The sequence below is a fragment of the Anomalospiza imberbis genome, chromosome 1 (genome assembly GCF_031753505.1).
Source record: "Anomalospiza imberbis isolate Cuckoo-Finch-1a 21T00152 chromosome 1, ASM3175350v1, whole genome shotgun sequence".
In the NCBI taxonomy this organism is placed as follows: Eukaryota; Metazoa; Chordata; class Aves; order Passeriformes; family Viduidae; genus Anomalospiza; species Anomalospiza imberbis.
In genome coordinates this window covers 20,859,749-20,876,665 of record NC_089681.1, presented here as the reverse complement: position 1 = coordinate 20,876,665, position 16,917 = coordinate 20,859,749, and the positions used below count along the sequence as shown (strand labels likewise).

The 16,917-nt window shown below is 44.7% G+C and overlaps 1 protein-coding gene across 3 annotated transcripts in view; it reads right to left on the bottom strand.

Annotated features, from left to right (window-relative positions):
- Positions 1 to 3,944: 3,944 nt before the first annotated feature.
- The window catches only part of RRM2B (ribonucleotide reductase regulatory TP53 inducible subunit M2B), a 20,692-nt gene continuing 7,719 nt past the window's right edge, over positions 3,945 to 16,917 (bottom strand). For 2 of the 3 annotated variants that reach the window (XM_068183650.1, XM_068183642.1), the window contains exons 5-9: positions 15,414 to 15,508; positions 13,287 to 13,420; positions 7,936 to 8,040; positions 6,727 to 6,840; positions 4,777 to 6,257 (exon numbers count right to left, since the gene is read on the bottom strand). In XM_068183650.1, coding sequence (XP_068039751.1) covers positions 6,105 to 6,257; positions 6,727 to 6,840; positions 7,936 to 8,040; positions 13,287 to 13,420; positions 15,414 to 15,508 — 601 coding nt within the window. In that variant the 3' untranslated portion in view covers positions 4,777 to 6,104. Of the gene's footprint in view, positions 4,579 to 4,625; positions 6,258 to 6,726; positions 6,841 to 7,935; positions 8,041 to 13,286; positions 13,421 to 15,413; positions 15,509 to 16,917 lie in introns of those variants that run through there. The other variant, XM_068183632.1, reaches the window with a different exon arrangement.

The window sequence follows — 16,917 nt, the reverse complement described above, 5'->3', positions numbered from 1 at the left end:
TAGCACCAGTGTGATTATTCAGTACTATTATTAGATATTTATTAGTTAGTGTTTGTGCTGCTCACCACTGGGTTCAGTTGCCCAGAGCTGGGGTGATGCCCTCAGGGAAGCTCTTGCAGGACATGAGTGACCACACGAGTCTGTGTATGATGATCACTTTTGTGGCACTGCTGCTGCCATCTAAGCAATGAGCAGTGAATATGCTGTCACTCCCACTGCCACCAGCACATTTTTTGTTTGTCATACCTTTCCTACCCAAGGCATGTCACTGCCTTCAGGATTCCCCAGCCCTTCCCTGAATGGTTTCAGTCTCTCAGGAGGTGGCTGGTGTGCCACAGCAATCTGCCTTCAATTAATCTCTCAAAACTGCCCGTGAAGCAGCAAACAGCCCATCCCATCCTGGAGACCCTCCATGGCAGAGGCCAGCAGTGGTAACCATCACTGGCACACAATGGGCCCTGGACAGACCTGCAGACACAGCCCAGGGGCAGAGCCTGGACAACCTCCTGCATGGTAAGGCCACCAGCTGTGAAAAGGATTCTTGCATTTCCTCATAAAACAACCCAGGTATAATCTCCTCAGAACCATGTCTGTGGGCTAAGGAATAGTGATGGGGAGGCAGACTTTCCCTGAAGCTCTCAAGTTCAGCTTAGGCTGCACTGCCAGAGGCATTTGTCAGATCAGTAAAAAGTATTTGGATGTTGAGACTTGTTCTTAACACTTCTCTTGGATCTGCTCATTGACAAGAAAAAAAAAAAAAAAAAACCAAAAAAAAAAGCCACCAACTCCTCTGGTATCCACGCAGAACCTCCAGTGTGATTTTGGGAACCTCTTCACTAAAAGAAGTAACTTATGGATGACCTAAAAGAGAGGCTTGTTTGAGGGGCTTATAAAAACCACACCAGCCTCATGAGCATGCAGCTCCCTCTGAGCCCAGGCTGGGATAAGCAAACAGGGCTCTGGTCAGCACCTGCCCCAATCTGACAGGCCAGTGCTCCGCTGCAGGCTTTTCCTCTGACTCTGGCACTGCACACTGGGATCAGCAAGAGCCAAGTCCAAGCCAGGCAGGACTTCAGCCTGAGCTGCAGCTGGAAGGGCACAGCAGCACCCTGCCAGCCATCACACAGAGTGGGCAGAGCAGCAACCAGCAGAGCTGCTTACGGCATCCCAATGGCCTAATTTCGGTAGGAGTAGGAGTAGAATAAGACATTTAGGAGAGAGTTTCAAGGATAGCCTTTGAGCAGACCACATCCAGCTGCCACTGTGCTGGCACAGATTTTTTTTCTGACATTCACTGAGCACCAGAGGGACAGAATCCAAAGTCAGTCCCTGCTGGTGAAGTCATGGAAGAATCCAAAATAACTTTCCATCAGTCTGTTGATCTTTTTTCATTATCTGCTGGTGAGGACCTCCCCCTGCCTCTGCAGCAAGAGGCATTTCCTAAAGGAACAGGCAAGGCCTTGGAACAAGCCCCAAAGATGGCCTGTCCCCATGGCAGGAGTCAACACCTCACCCGTAATGCCAGGAAGTTCTCTGTGCCAGCTCTCCTACAAGCTCACTAGAGATGCTGCAGCAGTTATGGGAGGCCATTGCCAGAGTAACAATAACCAGACAGTGCTACAGCACAAAACAGGATTGATGATACAGATTTGTTCCTGTGAGCCCATCAGCAGCCACACCAGAGCCAATGCAGTGATGAATGGTGCTGGCCAAAGCAATAGAAGGAGGAGGACATTTCCCAGGTAAGCCCTCCAAGCATATTTATAAAAAAGGATCTGCAGGGCAGGAGCCTCCAGTCAGCAGCACTCCACAGGAAGCTGCGATACTGGCAGCACTGCTGCCTGTCATGGAAATCTCATGTCTGTCATTCATAAATCCTTTTATTTTGTTCAAAGGGTCAAAATTCAACAGGGAATTCCCCAGCTTGCCCACGTGAGTACACTCAAACATCCAAATGCCAAAGTTACTGTTCAAAGCAGAAATGTGTGCTCCACACTGGCCAAAACCAGCCATTCCTGAGATTTACCTGCGTTTCAAGCTGAAAAACTTTAGCTAAAGTAAGCAGAGCACAGTTCTGTGCTCAGGGCAGCCCTTGTTCCTAGTGGCAGATTATGTACGATGGGATGGGACCGCTGCCCATCTGTGCCCAGGCTGTACTGCTGCTGTCATCTGTGCCCCGGCCGTGGGAAGCAGGGCAAGGCAGCAGCTGCCAGCAAACCAGGAACAGTATGTCTTAACAGCAATATTACAGTGCCCACCTTGCCCTTCTGCTCCAGGGAGAGGGTTTGCTAAAAGCTGCCATTCAACAGCTTCTCCCCTCAGCTGTGCTGGTGCGTGCGTGTGGTGCGCGTGCACAGCCGTGCGCCAGGCGTGCACACCTGTATGCGCAAACGGGGTCTGTGCACACACCTGCCCATCCCTGCGGCGTGCGGTGCGGCCAGGGGCCCCAGGCACGCGAGCATCCTCCTGGCAAACACAAACTCGGCTACATGAAATATCAGCGCATCGGCATCGCCAGTGACCGACTCCCAGAAGGAGTGCTAAATAATAGGGACAGAAACATTAATATTTGCTGACTCAAGGGCTCCACCAGGAGGAAAAACCAGCCCAGATCATCCCCTTAGGAAGGCCAGAAGGAAGGTGCTCCTCTGGCAGGCTAGGTGACTTGCATGGAGGCCATGCTTGCTCTTTCAAAGCTTTTGTCATTCAAAGACAAGGACAAGAAATGTGGTGGAAGTGGATCAGCACAGTGTCAGCCAGCCAGGGGCTGGCTGAAGTTCTGAGGGTGCTGCCGCACACACAGCATCCTCATCTGCTGCAAAAATCTTTCCAGTCCAGAAACACTGAGAAAGAGGTTTAACTGCCCTATCTTCACCTGCTTTCTTTTATTTCCCAGCAAGGGCTGGGAATACTCACTGACCTACTGCACTGGGCAGTGGTTTCACAGCCAGAACAGAGCGCTGGGAGCACGATGCCTGCCTGTGGCTACTGATAACCAACTCATGGGATTTGCCGGGAGGCACATGTCTGCTTGAATGGGAACAATGGGAACTACAGAGGCCACTTTGGAATTTAAAAGGGGGGATTCTTCCCTTGAGCCTCAGCTTCTATTGCAGGCCCCAGAGAGAGGTTTCTACTCATGTGACCCTTGCAGACGTGTTCTTCACCACGACACAAACACCTCCAGGAAGCACCTTCTCTGTCGCACTGGCTCTAGTGAACTCACACACCAGCCTTATTCCAACTCAGAGCACACAGACCATGTACACTGAAGGGATGCTTCACACCTTCTCCCCGCCACGCTCACACCCATCGGGCTTTCTTAAGCTTGATGGCCACAGTGTGAGACACACAGAGCCCTCAGAAGCCCACGGGGTTTCTGCCCAGTGCCCAGTGCTGCTGGTGGAAGAAGGCACCTTCTGCCCATCATGCCTGACTCAAGGAGGCACAAAGAGGCTGCAGGGACAAGACTTCTGAAATGACAGCCCTGATAGTGCCTACACAAGCAGGTGTGAAGCTGTGCCAGCTCAGACCCAGGTGACCAGTGTTTGGCTTCAGGCAGGTGCCTGGCTGGCCCCAGCTTAGGACCTGAACCTGATGATGCTGTGCCCAGGCAGTCAGGGTGCCTGCCCCAAGGGCATGATGCTCTTCATATATCAGGTACCACCCACTGACAATCACTTACAGACACTCAAAAGATTTCTCCTTGTGCCAGAAAATCCCTATCAAAAATAAAACAAAACAAACACCAAACCCACTTGTTACTTCACTAGACTGCAAAACCTATTTTCCAGGAACAAGAAAGAGCAAGTCAAGAGCTCCTTAAAAAGTGCAAGACAATATATGGAGCACTCATAACTTTCTCCCACAGTCCAAAAGCTGCGAATACTGACTTACTCTGTCACATCCCAATTTTATCACTTAGGATTTCACAAGGACGCAAGTAACTTGTAAATGAAGGCACGGGCTTCCCCACACTCAAATTTTATTGAAACAACACACATATTTTACACACAAATCAAATGGGAGGCATTGTACCAGACTTTGGTATCTCATATACATTTACAGAACCTGAGAACATTGCAGTTTCTTATTAGAATATTCTCTATCCTGTCACAAGACTCAAAATAAATGCTTTTTAGTACTTTCAGTGACATAATAGGTTCTATTACTCCAACAACAGATCCATTTACAATATTTTCTCTTTCTCCCCTATCTCAGTATTTCCAAAAGGCACTGAGTTTTCACTCTGAGTCCACAGTTCTCTTGCAGTTCCAGTATGTTAGTGAGGGCTATTAGTTCCAGCTTTTCACTATATTCTCAACGTTCTACTCTGCCCTCTTCTAAGTACCTTATGTCAAATGATGAAGGCTCTAGTAGGAAAAAAAAAAAAAAAAGCTGTTCCATTTCCATGCTCAGTATATACTCCTGATTTTTTACAGAGACTAAAAGAACAGAGTCAATTTTGCTGCTTATTTTTACAGCAGTGACAGACCTGTCACTGCTGTAGTCACTAGGAACTATGCTAAGGCAGTGGACCTGTTTCATGGAACTCAGGTACCCAGGACTATGGCTGATCTGGCCTGGCAGGGAAATAACACTTGTGCTACCTCATCACTGATAACCCTGGGCTGTCAGTTTGGCTCATGCCAGGTGTATGAAAAGCAGCACAAGATATTTGCAACAGTAAGACATACAAAAGCTCTTCCACAAAATGCTGAATATGATGAAAAATGCTTGGGTTTAATAAAGCAGAACCTTTTGTCTAGCTCTTGAATATTCACTTCATCTTGGAAAAAAAGAGCCTATTTATTTGCAGATAAGCCAGGTACAGCTGAATAGCATCCCTTCCACCCCAAGTAGCACTGCAGCACATTAGCCACTCTTCAATCACTCCATTCTCTCCATGTGGTATCAAAATATTACAGTTTTCAGGCACACAATCAAAAACCAAACAACAGTCCTTTGTAAGATGCTGCTACTCCATACTACTTCTGGTTTGGTTTTGAAATGTTTAATACCTTCTTTCAGAAGCTCTTCTGTGACAATGTTCCAATGATTCACATCAGACACACAACCTGATATACGTTCAAACATTACTGGGTGTTTCCTTACAGCCCAAGTAGTCTGTTTGTAACACCTCAAGGAATAATCCCTGGGAGTGACATGTCTTCTCACCCCTTCAATGCACAAGTGCAACCAAGAAGGGGAGAATATCAAATCACCCAGCATGACAAGGGGAGATGGACAACACCAAGAGCTGGCTGTTTCAGTGTCCGGTGACTACAAATACAACTACAGATTGCTTAATAAGGCACTTGATCAGTGAAGCACGGAAAAACACAAGCCAAAGAACTATGGGATGTGGTTTTCCTCCACTGTTAACAGGTGTGCCTTTTCAAGGACCATTCAAAGTCCACTGACCTATTCAGTAACAGCTGTAACACAAGAATCACATGTATTTGAATTAAATGCCTACCAAGACCCATCAGTTTTCCAACCCAAGAAAAACTTTTTCAGACAGAATCCAGGTTAATGGGGGGATTACACATAATTCCCAGGTTTAATAATATTCCATAGTTCAGACTTCATTAAGGTCTTCCCACATTCAATTATTACTATATCTGCAACAGGATGAAACAGAATAGCTTTTACTCTATACCAAATCTATAAACATGAAAACAGAAAACAGGAAAATAATTTATAGCAACATTTTTACATGGAGTGATACCTCGGCTGGTTTTCAGATTAAAATACCATAACATGAGGTAAATATGCAGTTTGCTTTCTTAAAACACTACCAAAAGTCTTAAAAAAGTAGTAGCATCCATTCCATGTCATTTTTAAAGACAGCGTTGACAGCAGATGAATCAAGGGAATCTTAAAAAGGCCATCCTTTTACAAAGCCATATAAATTTTTTACAAATGATCCCCCTTTTTTTTTCAAATGACACAGAAATATATTTACTCTTCTGACAAACAACATGAAAATCCAGGAAAAATATCCCAGTACACTCTGATTTCCACGAGAGGAAATTAAGTCAACTTCACAACATAAAGGGAGATGAGGAGAGGGAAACAGTCACCATTCATTTGCCAATTTGTCAAAAATCTGCATCCAGAGTGAAGACATTGTCCATTGTTTCTGCCATAACAGCAAAACGTTGATATTCCGAAACCCGCTTCTCAAAGAAATTTGTTTTTCCTTCCAGAGAAATATTCTCCATGAAATCAAAAGGATTTTCTGCATTAAAGACCTGGGGAAGGAAAACACACTGGTGATTCAGGGAAATAATACTTTAAAAACCCCACAGCAAACAAAACTGTCAAACTCTTTCAAACTAGACCACCTCTGGCTGCAATATCCTGCAGGATCTATGGACCCCTGTCTAAGCAAATTCAGTACTGCCACTCCCAGGAGTTTGGCCTGTGGTGAAGCTCACTTGTGCAAGGTGGTTGTTATTCTTCAAGCACTGCAGCATCTGAGCACAGCTTACGTTTCCCATTACAAACCTGCTGAGCAGCTGAAGGGCAACAAAGGCCTGAATTGTTCTTGCTCTTTTACAGTGAAGCACAGGTATGAATGCTGTGGTTTCAGCTGTCACTCACAGGAAGTCCATGTGCTAAATATGACCTGCTTCCCAGCATGACAGGGGAGTGCTTTGTGCTGGCAGTTCTCCTGGGCTGCACTGGCAGGCCAGCATTTGGGGCAATTGCATCTCTTACCTTTGAGAACCCAAGCTCCATTAGTAACCGGTCTGCAACAAATTCAATGTATTGTTTCATCAAGGTGCAATTCATTCCAATCAGACCCACAGGTAATGCCTCAGTTAGAAACTCCTAGAAGTTAAAATACAGATGATATTTAGAGAAATTAAATTTAAGAAGACAAAAATGAGAGAAGACACCTGTGTTTCACAGTAACATTCTTTGTGATGTTTCACACTCCCCAGGAAGTTGTCTGAATAAATAACTCACATCACTAAATTCAACAAATATCTTCTGTTTTCAGTAACTGTTTGTATCTTCCTTTATTTTTAGCCTGTTACTCTGGAAAAGGCACAAGATTTTTATCACTGCCCCTCTAATCTGCCTTTTTCCAATCCCCCAGCGTAAGCTTCTGTGTAAGCTTAAGCTCCAATTTCAATAAATCTATGGACCATACTAGTGGGAGCAGGGATAGATCAAGAAATCACCAGTTTTCCTGGCTTCCAGCCACCACAGAATGACAGATCAGAGGGCAGTGATATATATGAGTGCTGAACCCAGGCATGTGTATATTCAGGCACCAATGCATACCTGTCAGTGCTGTGAGACAAAGAAGGAGCATTTTTCATCATCATAGTAGTTAGGTAACAACAGGAAAGAAAGCTAAACTAAAATCCTGCCAAACACTCAGCCATGCAGAAACTTGTGCCTGCAGAAGGGCAGCACTTCACATGAAAGAACCTGACATGAACCTCAGAAAAAGCCAGAAGACAGCATGATACTTGTGGCCAGAGCAGACTCTGCCTTCTCCTGAGGACAAGCAGAGATGTGAATACAATAGGGAGAGACAAAGTACCTGAAAGGACAGATGTAAACAAACTCCTCTCTAAGAGACAGCTGCAGTTGGACTAGATGATTATTGTAGGTCCCTTCCAACTGGAACTATTCTATTCAATATCAAATAAGACAGCTTTTCTTCCTTTCTGTCATTAAGGAGAAAACCAGTTGCCAGCTTCAGCTTGCCCCAGTTGCTTGACAACTGAATCAGAAAGTCTCTAACTCTTATTGTCACCATTAAGGAAGAGAGAAAGAATGGTATAATGCATAAGGAATCAAGCCTAAGCCAAGTATCAAACATGGAATCCCAAAAGTTAGAAGTTAATTTGTTTATTTTCACACCTCAGACTGAGCCTGTGCTGCCCACAATGTTGCCACAACCAAGATTACCTGCTCAATTTCTACAGCATTAACGATGATCTCACAGACTCGCTCTTCTGATGGTCTGTTCACTAAATAATGGAACATTAGACAAGCAAAATCACAGTGTAGACCCTGAAATAAGAGAACAATGAAAAAACAGTCAGTTTTCCCCTCTTCCCCATAGTTTGCTCTTATTTTCAGGCAGTCTCATTTGGGTTGAAGTTTCCCAGCCTCCTGCTTTTATGAAAGTCTTAATGTTACTACATGTAGTGTGGACTTGTAGTTTACAACCCAGTAACATCTCAAATCACATGCCACCTGTGCCAAAATAATGTTCAGCATACATGTTTCTCAGGTAAAATTTTTCTGAGGGCTGCTCTGCTGTGAGTGATCCTACACAGACCTTGCTGGTCTCTGCCTCCTGTCAGGGATGATTTTGCTGAAAGACTTCTACATCAAGACCTGCAAAACTACTTGTGAGTTAAAACAGGCTGTCTACCTGCTCTTTGCTTTGAGATACTTGATTTAAATTCTTTCACTAGCATTTCTTCCCTTGCTTCTCCCAACACCATTTTTAGAAAGGCAGATTCAGATTAAAGTCACCAAACCCAAGATTAACAAATCATCTCTTCCCCAACTGAACTCCCCTTCTCACTTCACCCAGCTATCCCACACAGAGCCTAATAAACTGTGCTCCTTTCCAGGATTTCCAGAAAAGTCTCCTGCCAAGTTAAGGAGACAAGCAACTCCAGGCAGCTGCTCCAAGATGCACCTCAGCTTCTCTTTAACTTGCCTGGGTACAGCTTGATGGTCTGGCTTCAGCCATACCTACCACTGCTAGCCTAAAGGACCACTGTATTACCATCTTTCCTCTCAACTGCAAGGTAGTGATTACAGCCAATAAATACCAAGAGGGCACATCCAGAGTGAAAACCAATCAGAAAGAATTTGGCAGACTATGGGCTACAAGACAATCTAATATTATCATTAACAAGGGTCAAAACAAAACCTGGGGGCTGACCTACTGGAGAGCTGTTCTGCTGCAAAAGACCTGGGAGTCTCAGTGGGTAACAAGTTGACTGAGCCAGCAGTGCTTGCTCTTGTAATCAGAAGGGCCAAGGGTATCTCAGGGTGCATTGGGAAGAGTGTGGCCAGCGGGTCAAGGGAGGTGATCCTCTCCCTCTGCCCATCCCTGGTGAGGTCACATCTGGACTGCTGTGTCCAGTTCTGGGATCCTCAGTATGGAAGAGACAAGGAGCTACTGGAGAGGGTCCAGCAGAGGTCACAAAAATGATGAGAGGTCTGGAACATCTTTTTTATGAGAAGAAACTGCAGGACCTGGGCCTGTTTAATCTGAAGAGGAGAACACTGAGAGGGGATCTCATGAATGCATATAACTATCTCAAAGGTGGTGTCATGGTTTAGGAATGGTACTCCCCGGTTCAGTGCCCCCACCAAGACTCTCCCAAACCAGATGCCACTTGCTTGCTCCCTGCCCTCACCAAGACACCCCTGGCTTCCCCTTGCCCTTCCTGGTCTGTGAATGGAGGCACAAAAGATGAAAATCACAGGATGGGTTAGAATCATTTACTGGAAACAAGAAGATAACGAAAAGAACACTAACAGCAATATGACCAACAAAATGTCTAAGATGAAGCTATTTACATGGAAAACCCACAACAAATACCCACCTGCTCTTCCCAATTACATTTTTTTCCCACTGGAAGCAACAACCTTCTTAAAAGCAGGAGAGGGAGTCCCTTTTCTCCACCCCTGTCAATGATCTGAGATGATACCCAGTAACATTAGGGTCTTAGCCACACAGCTCCAGGCTCTAACCTCTCACAGCTACTGCAAAAAATTAACCCTGTCTTTGGCTGAAGCCAGGACAGGTAGGTGCCAAGACTCTTTTCAGTGGTGTCCAGCAACAGGATGAGGAGCAATGACTGTAAACTAAAACACAAGAAGTTTCACCTCAATATGAGGAAGAACTTCTTTACATTGAGTGTGACAAAGCACTGGAACAGGCTGCCCAGGGTGATTGCAGAGTCTCCTTCTCTGGAGACATTCCAAACCCACCTGGACATGCTCCTGTGTCACCTGCTTCAAGTGACCCTGCTTGGCAGGGCGATTGGACAGGATGATTTCCAGAGGACCCTTCCAACCCTAACAATTCTGTGATTCTGTGAAAACCTTTTTGGAAAGGCTATAAAATCCTTGTAATTAAGGTCATGAAACAGCCCTGAAGTAATGTATTTTGGGAAATATCCCCCCCTTTAGTGACCACATTAGCTGTCTGCTGCAAGGCTTCCCATGGTCTTATCCAGGGTAACATCACCAGCAGGATGCAGGACATGCCTGGCTTCTCCATGAACCGGTGTGCTCTGCAAACTGGTGCTCCTACCAGCTTTGCACCTTTGAGTATCAGAGATGCACCAGCTCAAGAACAGCCTGAGAACAGAGCCAGCAGCTCAAAAAACACACTGAGCGTTGATCATTTATCTGTCCAGGTGCATCAAAAACCAGTTTGTAGTTTTCCATTGTGGATTCTTTTTACTGCCACTGGGTTTCAATGCAGGTGCTCTGTGCACCAGGCTTTAACCTTTGTAACAGCACTGCAGTTGGAATTATGCCAGCAGAGCTCAAAAAAATTGTAGTCTTTTGGTGCTTGACTCTGCAGGAAAGTACAGTTACATGCACTCACCTGCAAGTGATCCTTGTAACAAACAAATCCTGCCTCACTCAAATGGATCAGTTCATGATGACTCACAGAAGACACAAGGAAGGTGAAGGCTGAAGAACTATTTGTTTTTCTTTACTCATCATATCACTTTTTTCAAAAGTGTCTTTTAAAGACATGTCATAAGATGTCTCATTTCAAAGCAATATATCTAACCTATGAAAATCACCTCCATTATAAAAAAGCTCTTTACACATTAAGACCAGCTCTGCTAAGTTACAACCACTAGTATGTTTATACTACATACAAAACTGGTCTTTCTACTTTTTCAGTGCTGACAGCAACTTAAGTAGTGCAGTGCACAGTCCTCAGCCATAAACAACAGCTGCCAACTTGCAGGGACCAAGGAAAAAGAAAGGAAGGAAGCAGTGAAAAGAAGGGGCACTTGTAAACACATGGTCTGTCATATTTGGTGTGCTGACATGCAGCCCCTCAGACACTTCACATCTAAAGTTAAGATTCACTCTCCTCAAAGGCAGATCTGTACTTGCCCCCTCCCAGGAGATTCTACTGCTGTGCAGCAACACAAGATCATGGAGAGGAATGGTATCTGCTGCTTCTGCAGCAACCTGCCACAATTCCACCCCACTCCTTGACCAGCTGGGCCTTTGCCTCCCTTCACAGCAGAGGAAAACAAACATCCCCTTCAATCTAAAAAATCCATTTTTGATAATACTATACACTGCTGTGCTGGTTTTGGCTGGTGTGATGTTTTGGGGTAGGGCTGGTGTTCTTCAAGTACGGTATGGGTCTGTATTTTGGATTTGTGCTGAACACGGGGTTGATAATATAGAGATATTTTTGTTATTGCTGAGCAGGGCTTACACAGAGCCAAGGCCTTTTCTGCTTCCCATACTGCCACCCAGGTGATAAAGTTGGGGGTGCATGGGACATTGGGAGGAGACACAAAACCTGTCCTGAGCCCAGACAGGTGACCCGAACTGACCAAAGGGATATTCCAGACCATGTGACATTCAGTATATGAAGTGAGGGGAAGAAGGAAGAAGGGGGGAGCATTTGGAGTAATGCCATTTGCCTTCCCAAGTCACTGTTGCACATGATGGGGCCCTGCTCTCCTAGAGATGGCCGAACACCTTCCTGCCCATGGAAAACAGTGAATTAATTCCTTGGTTTGATTTGCTCTTGTGTGTGACTTTTTGTTTCCCTATTAACTTGTCTTCATATCAACCCACGAGTTTTCCAGCTTTTACCTTTCCAATTCTCTCCCTGATACTACTGGTGGAGGAGTGAGAGAGTGGTTGCAAGGGGCTTGATTGCTGGCTGGGGTTAAATCACAATTGGGACACCAGTATTTATGTTTACTCCCTTTAAAAACAGGTACGTCTGCTGAGGGACCCAGTGGCACCCAGGCTTTAAGTTCATCAGTGCTGTTTGCTGGGTATAAAACTGGCTGGATGGCCAGGCCAAAAAACGTGGTAAGAATTAAATGCAGTTGGTGGCTGGCCACAGGCAGGGTTCCCCAGGGCTCAATTATGTTATGTTAGCTATATATACATGTTATATATATGTATGTAACACACACAAACACACAGACATATATATATATGTACGCTATATATGTATATATATATGTATGTTACTGGCCTGAGTGGCCAGTCCTGTTTAATATCTTTATCAGTGGTAAAGTGCATTGAGTGCACCCTCAGTCAGTTTGCAGAAGATACCAAGCTCGGTAGGAACGTTGATCTGCTGGAGGCTAGAAAGGCAGAGGGATGGGGACAGGCTGGATCAGTGGACTGAAGACAATGGTATGAGGTTCCACAAGGGCAAATGCCAGGTCCTGCACTTGTGCCACAACAACCCCATGCAGTGCTACAGACTTGGGCAGAGTGGCTGGAAAGTAGCCCAGTGGAAAAGGACCTGAGGGTGCTGGTTGAGAGTGGCTGAACATGAGCCAGCATGTGCCCAGGTGGCCAAGAAGGCCAACAGCATCCTGGCTTGTGTCGGGAATAGCGTGGCAAAAGGACCGGGGCAGTGATTGTAATGGGCACTGGTGAGGTCATATCTTGAATCCTGTGTTCAGTTTTGGGCCCCTCACTACAAGAAGGACATTGAGTTGCTGTAGCAAGTCCAGGGAAGGGCAACAAAGCTAGTGAAGGGTCTGGAGCACCAGTCTTAGGAGGACTGGCTGAGGGAGATGGGAGTGTTTATGCTGGAGAAAAGGAAGTTCAGGGGAGACCTGAGCTCTCTACAGCTGCCTGAGAGAAGGTTGCAGTGAGGTGTGGGTTGCCCTCTTCTCCCAAGCAACAGGACAAGAGGATATAGCCTCAAGTTACACTAAGCAGGGGATTAGATTTGATATGACAAAAAACTTCATGGAAATTGCTGTCAAAGGAAGTGGTTGAGTCACCATCCCTGAAGGTATTTGAAAGACATGTGAATGTGGCACTTAGGGACATAATTTAGGGGTGGACTTGGCAGTGGCAGGTTAACAGTCTGATTCAGTGATCTTAAAGGTCTTTTCCAATTTAAATGATTCTATGATTCTGGAATTTTTGGTAAAAGTCTGCTTCTTTCCCCTTCCTCTGTCAAGACTACTTCTTCATAAATATAATTCTACCCTTGCCCTGGAAACTCACTTTTCTTCCCAAATAGTGTGTAGGATATGCCACATTACCTCATCTCTGCTAATAAGTTCATTGGAGAAAGTCAATCCAGGCATCAGGCCCCTCTTCTTCAGCCAAAATATAGCAGCAAAGGAACCCGAAAAGAAGATGCCTTCCACTGCAGCAAAGGCAACCACTCTCTCCCCTGTTTAACATAACACATTTTTCATTAGACACAAATTGCTCTATTGCTCATCAGCAAGAGGGACCATTGCATCAGACACAGTGATGCTGGAGAAAAGCAATCCCCTTTGCAGCACCAGATGCTGTCTTTGACCACATCTGTCGGCAGATCCTGATGTACAGGGGGTCTACACACCCCACAGCACTCAGCCATAGGCAACCCCAGCAGAACTGAAGAACCAGGGCACCCACTGAAAAGTGCCACAGGTCCAAAGCAAAAGAAGGTAATTTTCCAAAGTGGCCAAGACATTAGTACTCCATTATCTGTTTCTCCTGAAAGGCAGGAAAGTAGCTGTGTAACTGACAGCCAAAACTGAGAAAAGGGCCAATCTCTTCTAAATCAAACAATAAACCCTACACCACAATTTCTTCTTGTTGGGAATCTACATAAAACCACATATTCTTAAAAGAGCACATATTCTTAAAAGAGTGAAAGTCTACAGAACATAAGTCAAGACACAAATAACTACTTGTGTTATTCCACCTTTAATCCTAGGAAAGCAAGGCATTATTGGTCCCAGTTCTCCCTGTTCTCTACATGAATGTATTTCTTCAGACTACAAGACCATCTGACTGTTTAGTGAAGTCACATCATTCCATGTACACTACTTCAAACAACTTCACAGGCTTATTGTGTATGTTCTGACATGAAGAGCTTTGGCACTAAGTTCTCATGCCTTTTCCCAATAAGAACTGCACAGAATTTTGTTTTAAAAAATAACCCAAAGTAGCCAGATGTCCCACTTCCTCTATGAGATACAAATGTCCACTGCTGGCTCATCTGAAGAAATTCAAATTAGGAAAAAGCAGAGAGCAATACCAACTTACAAGTATCAGAAAAGTTATTAAAGAAAGAATTTCTCTGCCAACACTAAAAATCTTGTAGGTTACTGCTATAGACGAATGGAGAAAGGCTGCTTATAAAATACAGGTTTAATGAAGCAGAAGACCAATTACTTATTTGGATAAAATGCATTAAGTTTGGGGGCAGGGAGCAGGGGGCACACTGCTTTTTGAGTTAGGGAACCTTCTGATTCCTGGCACACCCCACACTGCTGGGAGCCAAACAAAGGGATGTTGAAGGGGTTTCACACACAGCAAGCAAAGCCAGACCGGGGAGGCAGTGGGAGCTCCAGGACAGAACAACGTACAGCTACAAAAAAGAACCTCTCTCAAACAAGAGCTGTGAACAGATGCTGCAAAAGAATGATGCTCAGATTTATTTTGTTCACCAGCCTGAATCTCTCTATCTCCTACACTTTCTCAAAATATAGAGGATGTTTGTTAAAAAAAAATTCACCAGAGTGCACCCATTATGTATTTCAGCTACAGCAAAACTTTCCAAGTCAACACTGTAAGAATGCAGAACACTTCTAAGGATGCCCTGCACCATGCTGATGGAAGCTGAGCCACTGACCCAGCTCTGAAATGAGGTACAAAAATTAGAAACCTGGTCCCAACAGCAAACCAGAAACACCAGAAATAGATGGTTCTTTAATATTTTTTGTCCAGGCTCAGTCATGACTCAGTTACAAAAAAAACCCATGGATTTCTCTATAGGAACATGAACACAGAAAATACCTGGACTTGCAAGAACTTCAGCTGCCCAGTTCTGAACACTGAGTGAAAAATAAGAACCAACTAGAAGAAATAATCAAAACTAGAACATAAGGTCTACAAGCAAAAATTGAGGAAACCAGGGTTATTCAGTATAAAGACAATAAAAAGACAGAGCATTTTTCATAACATGATTTCAGAGGGCACTGCCATTTCTTTATTTCTCTACCTGAAGATAAAAACATACAAGCTCACCAGAATTTACTTGTAGTTCTTTAGCTAAACCAGAGACCCACTACATCTGTGGAGAATTTAATTTCATGTTCCAGGGGTGCAGCTTACTCACAACAGTCAGTTTGTGATATGCAATAGAAACAAGTTTATAAAAAGCTACACACCAAAAGTGGATTCTCGGTCTTCAATCCACTTCAAAGCCCAGTCTGCTTTCTTCTTAACACAAGGCATTGTTTCAATAGCATTAAATAAGAAATCCCTAAAGACAAAAACGAGACAAAACATCAAAACAGTGATTTAGGTAAATCTGCCCTGGTTGTCCCTTCCAGCTCCACCAGACAGAGAATCCCATTATGCAAGGCCCTGAACTAACCCAAGTAAGAGACCATTCCCACCCCAAAGAGGTGATGATCTGTCCTATTTTTGTCTGGGACAGAGTTCATTTTCTTCCTAGTTGCTTGTACAGTTCTGTGTTTTATATTTAGAATGAGAATTATGTTGGTAACATACTGATGTTTTAGTTGTGGCTAAGCAGTGTTTACACGAAGTCCAGGACTCTTCAGCTTCTAACCCTACTCCACCAGTGAGCAGGCTGGGGGGAACAGGAAGCTGGGAGGGGACACAGCCAGGACAGCAGACCCCAAGTGGCCAAAGGGATACTCCATATGATGTCATGCTCAGAATACAAACTAGGGAAAAGCTGGCCAGGGGCCGCTTCTTGGGAACTGGCTGGCTATCAGTCAGCAGGCAGTGAGCAACTGCATTGTGCATCACTTGTTTTGTATATTATTATTATTTTCCTGTTCTATCCAGCTGCCTTTACCTCAAACCACCAGTTCTACTTTTCTCCCCTATTCTCTCACACCCCACTGGGCAGGGGCAGGCAGTGAGTGAACTGCTGTGTAGTGTTAGCTGCCTGCCAGGTTAAACCACAATGTGATCTGCAATAAAAAGAGCAGAGGGAGGCAAATGTGCAGAGAGCAACATCCCCAAGGGCTTAGGGGAGGAAGGCTGTGAACTCAAACATCCCATCCAAGGAGTGCTCGCCCACCAGATCACAGTCTCTCTCTGAACTGAAGCCAGCTACTTCAGTCTATTCACAGAGCAAAACCTCATCTTGCCCAACTCCACAAAAGAAATTAGACAAGTCCCACATGCACAGACTCTGTTCCTATGCTGAAAACCTGAAAGGAAATCTTTCAGTCCTCCCACCATCATCAACATATGATGATGGGAAAGCACCATGGGAAAGCAAGCTCTGCCTGACCATCACCATGGTGGTGTCTCTGAGGGAAAGCGCTGCTTTTCAAATGAATTCTGTTTGGACTAGGAAGTTCTTCAGACAAAAAAGTTGAACTCAATAATTCAAAAATAAGCAGTTCAAATTGTATTAAAAAGCACTGACAACAAAAAGGCTGAAAGGGTGCAATACATTGATTGCTGTATATTAGAAACACCACTTTAATAATGAGCACTCAATTTCCTCAGGCCGATCCTTTGCTGATGTAAGAGCAAGCACTGCAGGAGCACGACAACCTCAAGGAGCTCATCTGACCTTTAACATTTCACATACTCCACGCTTCAAGCAATAAAAGATTTATACAAATATTAACTAACCTTCTGATACTCCCACAATAAGCCGTGGTCAGTAATCCTCCTCTCCATTTT